Here is a 9,989-nt window from a genome sequence, read left to right as displayed (position 1 = left end):
GCAGCAAAAAAGGCAAATACAATTCTGGGATGTATTAACAGAAGCATACAGTCTAGATCACGTGAAGTCATTATTGGTCTTTACTCCTCTTTGGTCAGACCTCATCTGGAATACTGTGTACAGTTTTGGGCACCACATTTTAAAAAAGACATAGACAAACTGGAGCAAGTTCAGAGAAGAGCGACCAGAATGGTGACTGGTCTGCAAACCATGTCCTATGAGGAACGGTTGCAGGATTTGGGAATGTTTAGCTTGCAAAAAAGAAGACTGAGAGGAGACTTAATAGCTGTCTACAAATATGTCAAGGGCTGTCACATTGTAGAAGGATCATCTTTATTCTCATTTGCACAAGGAAAGACTAGAAGCAATGGGATGAAACTAAATGGGAGGAGACACAGATTAGATATTAGAAAAAACTTTTTGACAGTTAGGGTGATTAATGAGTGGAACAGGCTGCCACGAGAGGTGGTGAGTTCCTCTTCAATGGACGTCTTCAAACAGAGGCTGGACAGACATCTGTCTGAGATGATCTAGTGAATCCTGCTTTGAGCAGGGGGTTGGACCAGATGACCCAGGAGGTCCCTTCCAACTCTACCATTCTATGATTCTATGATTCTATGATTCTATGACTGCTATGGGCCCCCCCCCCCCGGCTCACGGGCCCCATAGCAGTGGCGTGGCCTGCCGCCATTGGCGGTACGCCACTGCCTCCATAGCCTCCCCACTTTTAGCAGGAGACCCCCCATAGCCATGATGAAATGACGCATACCTCTATTTCTGGCACCACACTCCTCCTCCATCCCCGTCCGCCTCCCGGTCTGGATGTGTTCTTCTGTCTGCGGCCACATTGTGCAGGTACAGTGCGCTTGCGCAGTCTATAGAGGCTTCGGAAAGAAGGACCCATCCCTGGTTATATTATAGATAATGGTGGGATAGAAGTTTCTTTCCTCCAATATAAAACACGATGAGTCCCCAGAGTTATTGTATCTGCAGAGAGGAGCAAATGTCACATACAATGGCGGCCTCCTCCATTGTGACCTTTCTCATCTCAAAATTTTCCTTTTTGTTTCTTTTCCTCTTTGTAGGCTGAAGAAAGATCTCAATATGGAGATTTGGCTTTTATTAAAGACCTGGCCGAAAAAGTCCTGTGTGTACTGGAGCGTCCGGCTCGCTCATTGGAACGCCTGGTAAGGAGCCGTCATCTTCTCTAGCACACGTCTGATTTGTACAGTTACAATTGGCTGCATCTGTAAATGCAGGTTTAGTCCTTCCTGATTTATCTATGTGATGATTTAGTGTAAGGTTCCACATGTTAATTATATATATTATATCTATCAGGAAACAGCAGAAGGCGACACCAAAGACGAGCAAAATCTAATCCCGGGACTGAACAGCGATCTGACTACAGGTAAGCCGATCACCCGACCTCCTACAAGAAATATCCAGATATTATACAGAACAGGGAATAATCTTACATTTACTCTGTATATTCTGTGTAATGGGAACCTGTCAGCACATTTTTGCATATTGTGGAATGACTGTACTGGCCATTTCTCTGTAATAATTTTTTGCAGAAATCCAATGTCTCAGTCAAGGGAAATCTAATGTAGAAGCCGTATACAAATCAGCATGGAAGTGCACTGGGGGCGTGGAAGAAGAAATCCATACTGTGACACGCCCCCAGTGCACTTCCAGGATAATCTGCATATGGCTCCTACGCTTCAGCTCTCTTACCATCACTCACATGTACAGCGAGGGTGGGGGGTTCCTCATTCATGTGATGATTGGGGGAGTCCTTCATCATTTCCATTACGTTTATTCATGGATGCTCCGTACGTTCTCATATTTAGAATCCCTATATAATAAGTATTATTCCCATTTACAGACATCTTGTCATGTCTGAGTTATATTGTTGTAATATATATGTAGGATTAATATCGTCTAATACATTTTATTTCTTCATCATTTTTTCACTCTTTTAGAAACAACTGTGTTGGCGGATGCTGACAGTAGAATCTGTGAGATCCCGGAGATCCAAGAATCTGACGGTGTAAGTATCATGGAGAGAGATGTCGGTGTATCACCAGATTATGGGGTGGGAATGACACCTCCAGTATTGTCCCCCATATAACCATGGGATGTCTATATTCTAAGAGGAGATGACAGAAGGGAGACGTTTTTGCATCTGGAGCTTTTTTCCAGCAGCTTCTATATCTTTATATAATTTCTTATTCTTTTATAGAGCGTGATCAAATCATTGACCCCGTCAAGACAGCCGCATAAGAGCGACTATGGGACATCCAAACTGATCAGCAGTGGAAGTTTTGGGTGAGTTTTCTGTTGGCATAATCCACATTTCTCAAGGTTCCCAATGACAATGCTCCAGACTCTGTGCTCTTCCCTTCAGTGTTATCATAGGGAAATTATATGATCTGTAGGAAAACAAACTATTAAGGAAAGGGATTAAAATAGAATAATATATTACACCTGCCTGTCCTAGACCCTCATCTGTTCTTACACTGCCACCCCCATCAGAGCTTCCCTCTCCTCCGCACCGGTCTGTTCTTTTCGGAATCCATTAGCGAACTGATAAGAGTAATTGGCAACACATGGTCAAGTGAGGGGGTGACACGAAATTTCATCAATGACATCTGCACCCCCCAACCTCCACCATGACCATGTGAGTCTACTCCCTGGTCTCAGCAATAAAGACTGGCACAGAGGACAAGTGGCTATAATGGGTTTCATTTTTTGTAACTCCTTCGCTCCCCTCCATTTATTATGTTGTTATGTCTTGGGGTATGCGGGAGCATAATTAACGTCATGTTATGGCAATTGGAGCACTTTTAATTTGGACCAACTTTTATTTGCACTGAATCGTATCTACTGGTCTAATGTAGTGAATCTGCCCAAGAATAATTTCAGTAGATTCTCTCATCTGTAATGTGACCTGGGTGAGGGCTCCGGCGGACGTGGCATTGTGGACACCTCCCATAGGTGATCTATGTAGTGATCTTTTATCAAATTCTAGACATGGATTTCCAGTGACGGACAGACTTCTAGCATTAAACATTAGTACAAAACATTATATAATGACTTCTATAGATGTTCTTGTAGTAAAGATTCATTCTAACCATTGATTCTCTTTCTCTCCAGTGCCGTCTACTTAGCGCACCATAAAGACTCACACCAGATCTTTGCTTTGAAGAAAATGTTCAAGCGAAACCTGAACACTCCAAAAAGAGTGGCATTGGCCTTTCTGGAGAGGGACATCCTAACATTCGCAGATTGTCCCTTCGTGGTCTCCATGCTCTGCTCCTTTCCAACAAAATCTCACCTGTGTATGGTCATGGAGTATGTAGGAGGTAGGACATGTATATTGTAGTATATTCAGCCCATGTCTGCTTACATCTTATCACTGCTCTTATAATTAGGATAATTAGGACAGTTACATCCTCACAGTGCGTTTACTGTAGGTTTTCTATTACCAAGATGCCTGGAAATTCATTGATCTGTGTGCAGCAGTGCTATGGTGCCAGTGAGTCAGATCAGGCCTGGCACCGCTCGGCACTGGGCCCCATTCCACCACCTGTCATCACAATTTCAGTGGTATTCACATTGTCAGAATATGAATACCGATGAAAACAATGGTGGATCAGGGAGCCAAAGGTTCCTAAATCCACCATTCAGCCTCCGCAGATGGGTCCGAGACTCCGTGTACTGCAGGTTCTTCGATGTCGCCACAATATTGCATCTGTAGTGTGGAGTCTCAGTACTTACACTGCACAGGTGGGGCTGGTGGGGGCCATAACACTGAGTGATGGGGCAGGTGGAGACCATATGCTGAGTGGTAGGGCTGGTTGTGGCCATAATACTGAGTGGTGAGGCTGGTGAGGGCGATAATTCTAAATGGTGAGGCTGGTGGGGGCCATAACACTAAGTAGTGGTGGGGGCCATAATACTGAGAGGTAGGGCTGGTGGGGGCTATAGTACTGAATGGTGGGGCTGGTGGGTGCCTTACTACTAAGTGGTGTGGCTGGTGGGGGCCATAACACTGAGTGGTGGGGCTAATAAGGGCCATAATTCTGAGTAGTGGGGTTGGTGAGAGCGATAATACTGAGTGTTGATACTGGTGGGGGCCAGAATACTGAGAGGTGGGGCTGGTGGAGGTGGTAGTACTGAGTGGTGGGTGCCTTACTACTAAGTGGTGGGGCTGGTAGGGGCCGTAACAATGAGTGGTGGGGCTGGTGAGGGCCATAATACTGAGTGTTGAGGCTGGTGGGGGCCATAATACTGAGTAGTGGGGCTATTGTGTGCCTTACTACTAAGTGGAGGGACTGTTGGGGGCAATAACACTGAGTGGTGGGGCTGCTGAGGGCCATAATACTGAGTGGTGGGGCTGGTGAGAGCAATTATACTTAGTTGTTGGGCTGGTGGGGGCATAATACTGAGTTGCGAGATTGGTGGAAGCCATAATACTGAGAATTGAGGGTTGTGGGTACCATAATACTGAATGGTGTGCCGTGTGAGGGGCTATAGGGGACTGTGAATGCCGCTATATTGAGTTGGTGACTGTACATGCCCCTACACCCCCTGGGGGTCCTCATATTGAATGGTGTGCAGTGGGGGTCCTTATTCTGTGTGGGGATCCTAATTCTGTTTGATTGGCTTTGGGGGCCATCATACTGAGTGGGCAGTGGTGGAGACCATTATATTGTCTGAGGGGCTATGGGGGCCATTATATTAAGTAGGGGGGGCTGTGGGCGCCATTATACTGAGTAGGGGGCTGTGACTGGCCTCATACTGAGTGGGGACATTATAGACAGGTGCTACATTATATCCGTAAGGTGAAACTGGATTAAGATTTCACTGTGGGGATATCTAACTCAGTCTGTGGGTGGGGGCATTTTTGGGAGCATCATATGCTAAAATGGCTATAAAAGGTGTATTGCTGTTGAGAACATCGATTGACTTCAGTAAGGGTTTTTTTTGAAGGGGCGTGCAGTTAGAACTTTTGCTATGGGGCCCTGAGATTTCTCTGTCCGCCACAGTCTGTGTGATCTCCCTGTAAGTCCGCACTGAGCATGTCAGTATCTCCAGCTGTAGACGAGATGTGACATCACTTTATGTTATTAGTTACATGGACGACATTTCTCCATCGATTCAGACTAATATTATGTGCACTATACATTATATCTGTTTATATTCTCTCCTATCCCAATGTCTCCGCTCACTTCCCATTATACATCATGGTGATCTGCTGTATAAACCACACACCGGTCATATTTCCTTTCTTCTATAGGTGGTGACTGTGAGACCCTCCTAAGCACCAGGGGTCCTCTATCTGTCCCCTTGGCCCGCTTATACTTTGGAGAAGCGGTTCTTGCTGTGGAATACCTCCATAGCTACGGTGTGGTGCACAGAGACCTGAAGCCGGATAAGTAAGTGCCCCTCGTAGTATAATAAAGGGGGGAAGTTATCATTTATTATCATACGGTCTGTGAGGCTAAAACCATCTTCTCTTCCACAGCCTCCTGATTACATCTGCTGGACACATAAAAGTTACCGATTTTGGGATTTCAAAAGTTGGTGTCATGATACCAAAAACCAACACCTACAAGGAATTAGCGGAGGACATCACCAGGGAGTTCCTGGACCGTGAGGTGGGTAACACAGGAATTTAGCTTGTTCTTTACAAATCTCCAAGGACCAAAGCAAAGAAAGACCTTAAATATAACTTTTAATAGATACATTTAAAAGCACCCATATCAATATATAAAGACAAAATCCATAAAATGTGGTGGCACCAGTATTCTCCGATCGGGGTGTATTTATCTCCCGCGTCTGTCCACTGACTCATTGTGGCTATCTCCTAATATGATCCCCTGATGAACCCCAAATTAGGAGGGGGAGAAACGTGTTGGGACAATTTACAGATAGGTCCTCTGGTTACTGCTGACTAAAATGCTTTTTTGGCAACTTTTTTTGTAATTCGCACACTGGATAATGCTCTGTCCCAACATTTGGACGTGTCCTGTGTAGATCAGTCCTGACTATAGATTAGCCAGGGGGATTTTGAGGTTGTCTATATGTACCGTCTGTCCTAGACTATTATCTTCATGCTCAATGTCATTATATAGGTGACTTGTTACTACTTTGGACATATTTATGTTCCTATGTTTACCGTTAATTGAGCACACGTGCTTTTATAATATTGTTCTTGTTGCCCGTAATTGCCAGCACTAATGTACTTTATGTATCTATAATAGGCTTCTGAATGATGGTTTATATATCATACTGAATTGTGTATAGATTGGTGCATTTGATATCCTATCTGTACTAGTGGAACTACATTATATCAGCTTCCCTGTTTCCATATAATTGATACATTGAATATTGCCTTTTTTTCATTCAGCATGTTAGCAGCGACATGACTGTCTGCCTTTCATCATTATCTGTATATGTGTATGTCTGTCTAGGGGTGGATAGCGTCACGGAGGGAGTGCCGATGTGGAGGGGGGCGCCAAACCGATTAGCTAGGGTGTCAACCTCCACTGGCATGCGGGATCTCAGCCCATTTGGGATCTCTAGGGCAAGCCTGCATGTCAATTATCCTACGTTTATCCCACTACCCATATATTGTACATTTTATGCATTTTGTCTTCATATATTGATATGGGTGCTTTTAAATGTAGCTATTAAAGATTCTATTTTAAGGGGTTTTCTTTGTTTTGCTTTGGTATTTGGTTAACTAATATACCCCATCTGTTCACCTTGCCTTTGGCATATGTTTTTTTTTTCTTTACAAATCTCATCACACTATTGTGTCTTCTCTACATTCTTCATTTCTAGAGAACGTTTCCATTGATATTTTATCTTTTGTCATTGTGTTTTTATGGCGAGAACGTGTTATAATAACCATTTTATCATTTTCATCTTTATCTTCTGTTGTTTTCCAGTTATGTGGCACCCCATATTACATCGCCCCAGAGGTCATCCTCAAAGAAGGCTATGGAAGACCTGTTGACTGGTGGTCAATGGGGATAATCCTACATAAATTTCTCACGGGATCTGTACCATTTGATGGAGATTCTGTAGCTGAGCTTTATGACAGGATTGTCATTGGTAAGTGGAATGATCCGACCATTGCTTTGATCAGTTACATTGGTTTAGGTGTTTACTTTGCTTTAGCTTACAGTCCAGTAAAGAGATTTTATTTTCTGTATAACAGGTGACATAATTTGGGATTGTAATTCCGCTCCTACTCCCAATGCACAGAACCTGATTACTGAGCTGCTCAGAACAAATCCTGCAGATAGACTTGGGACAGGTAAGAGATATAATACTATTCATATTAGTATTAATATTCACCTATCACACTTATCACTCATGTCCTTGAGGATCAACACTTCTCTATCAGATTGTCCATTTCTAGTTCTCCACACTATGACTTTCAGTCTTCTTCCTTCATGTTGACTCAGTTATGTCATTAATTCAGATTAAGTTAAACTGTTCAGATGTGAAGCAATCTCTGACAATGTCCACATCACTTTTGTTTTGTTCTTTTTCCAGGAGGATCACTTGAGATCAAGAGTCATCCATTCCTGAGTGACTTAGATTTTAACAACCTTCTAAGTCAGAAGCCAGAGTACATTCCTCAGCTTGCCTCAGATGTGGACAACAGCTTATTTATCGGTAAGTAGAAGAAGACATCATCTAGACTAAGCGGCTGTTTGTCTTGTCTTCCATAAAATGTAATAATCAGTACCCACTAATATTGTGATAAATGACGCCTGTTTTATACTAACAACCTCTAATAATACTTCATTACTTTTGTAGATCACTCTGAAATAGACCATTCGGTCTCAGAGGATGAGGAGGGTACAAGTGAGAACAATGAGAACCTTGACTTCCAAAATTTTACATCATCTTCTGAAAGGCTTTCTAAAGTAAGTACCGTATGTGATCAATAAATCCAAAATATGTGAAACAAAAAAGACCTCTAAAAGTAAAAAAAAGTATTTCATATCTTGTTTTTGTCCATGTTTAGCTCTGTACCATCACTACCAGAACGATGAATGATGAGGACCAGAAGTCTCCTCCAGAGTGTACGCCAGCAACCAATACAAATATCTCAGAAATGTGAGTAGATTATGGGGTCATTAATGGGAGTTCCAGGCTGATATATATGCACAACATATAATATAGGACATAAATACCATAATATCAAATTCAGCCTCAATGATTAGCGGTCATTGTGCTTTTGGCTTCAGAAACCGTTGGTGATAATAGCCCATAATTGCAGCCATTCACGCGTATTAGAGCTGCCCATACTGTAGGAGAGATGTAGTATTACATGCCAGCCATTATTGCTAGTTGTTTTTCGCTCTGATCCATAGAAGGTAGATTGGAGCATAAAATCTTCCTCACTATGACAGTCATATGTCCTATTAGGCCCTCTAGTCGGTGTTCTTCTAGTGAGACCACCCCTTTTATTCTGCATTGACTTGTGATTTACATGTTTTTCTTAAATCATAGAATGGGAGAGTTGGAAGTTACCTCCTGGGTCTTCTGGTCCGACCCCCTGATTCTTCCTGACAGGCAGAAAGAATCGCTTTCTGAATCTGATAGCGACAATGCTATAAACAGCTTGCCCTCCTCGTCCCCATCATCAGGTATGTATGTACAGCATCAAAAGGTGAATGTTGACTTCAAGGCTCAAATATTTGGTTTTTCTGTATTAGGTCTCCTATGTTGTCCAGGTTTCATGGATCCCAATTATATTTTCCATGGGCCCATACTGTATTTCTATTTCCTTAATTTTATCCAGGAATTGTTTTCATGGATTCTGTAAAATACGTTTTAGCATCCAGGAACTCACTTCAATATAAGAAGACATCGTCTCCTATAGTAGAATATCGCTCATTAGTGATGCACCACGTGGCGGCACACAGGGCGCTTACTGCTCCATATCAGTGATACATCTAATGCCCCTCAGATTAGGTCATGAACGGTATATAGGACTTATTCTGCCCTATAATAATGCAATGCCAGATTATCAGGACTATAGGGGACAGGACTAGAACAATTCTTCTATATACAGTACACAAAGCAGATCCTATAAGAATATTTCTTTACTGAGTTTTTTTACTTTCTCATCAGAATTTACAACTGAAGAGGAAAGAAAATCTGAAATGAATCTGAGTATAGACCAACAAAACTCAGAAAATGGGAAAAAGGGGAAAAAGAGACGAGGTAAGTGTGAGAATCATCTCCATGTTGTGTGATGTTAGTGATGAGAATAAGTCATGGGGAGCAGATGTCATCTGTCAGTGATGGGATTGTCACATGTATGATGGCTGACAATGACCCCGGACATCTGTGTGAATAAGATTCCTCTGCTGTCCGGCCGGCCACACTGACCGCACAGTAGCATCATGTAATATGGAGTCCCATCACTTACACTGTATGTATTTCTCTTCTCTTAGGTTCCATCTTCCGCCGGATCTTATCATCCTGCCGGCGTGGACTATCCAGGGCAGCTCGCGCATTTGCATGCTGTCGCTGTTGCCCAAGTGTCATCTAAAAGACGGAAAAGCTCCGCATCTAGCGGAGTACAGCCGATCCACCATCACTGCTGGACCTGTAAAGAAGGACCTTCACCATCTACCTGTGGCCTTCTAACTGTAACACCTCTACCCGGACTTGTTTCGGTAATGCCTCTGTCACCAGGCTCCGCTCTATCCATACTGCTCGCCTGACTTGGCGTTTTTTACTGATCACCTGGTATCTGACCCGGATTTCTTCCTGACTATGATTTTGTCTACTGATTCTGTCCCTGATTTTGTTCATCCCTTATCCTTCTACCCTATCCCTAATAAAAAAAAAAAAAACAACTTCTATATTTATTGAGATTTTCTTATATCTATCAAACTTCACTCTGCATTCTGCTAAGCGATAAAAAATACATATTAACACTTCTGCTTTTA

General features: G+C 42.9%; 1 protein-coding gene across 1 annotated transcript; it reads left to right on the top strand.

Annotated features, from left to right (window-relative positions):
• The first annotated feature begins 822 nt into the window (after window positions 1–822).
• Window positions 823–9,612, top strand: LOC141234828 (microtubule-associated serine/threonine-protein kinase 3-like). The gene is made up of 15 exons (XM_073668046.1): window positions 823–855; window positions 1,339–1,408; window positions 1,983–2,050; window positions 2,243–2,328; window positions 3,157–3,365; window positions 5,303–5,441; window positions 5,531–5,663; window positions 6,960–7,125; window positions 7,232–7,330; window positions 7,573–7,695; window positions 7,840–7,949; window positions 8,051–8,142; window positions 8,539–8,675; window positions 9,163–9,255; window positions 9,489–9,612. Exons 1-15 carry the CDS (start codon window positions 823–825, stop codon window positions 9,584–9,586), a joined length of 1,656 nt encoding a protein of 551 aa, XP_073524147.1. The 3' UTR covers window positions 9,587–9,612.
• Window positions 9,613–9,989: the final 377 nt, after the last annotated feature.

This window comes from Phyllobates terribilis, unplaced genomic scaffold (genome assembly GCF_046119375.1).
Source record: "Phyllobates terribilis strain yellow unplaced genomic scaffold, ASM4611937v1 Scaffold_640__1_contigs__length_901019, whole genome shotgun sequence".
NCBI lineage: Eukaryota > Metazoa > Chordata > Amphibia > Anura > Dendrobatidae > Phyllobates > Phyllobates terribilis.
This window is presented reverse-complemented; position numbering and strand designations above follow the sequence as displayed.

Bases quoted from the DNA above. Each gene is read 5' to 3' on its own strand.
- LOC141234828 (XM_073668046.1), top strand. From the start codon at position 823: ATGTGTTCTTCTGTCTGCGGCCACATTGTGCAG. The intron at 856-1,338 runs GTACAGTGCGCT...TATATCTATCAG, and splicing joins TCTGCGGCCACATTGTGCAG to GAAACAGCAGAAGGCGACAC. The intron at 2,329-3,156 runs GTGAGTTTTCTG...CTTTCTCTCCAG, and splicing joins ATCAGCAGTGGAAGTTTTGG to TGCCGTCTACTTAGCGCACC.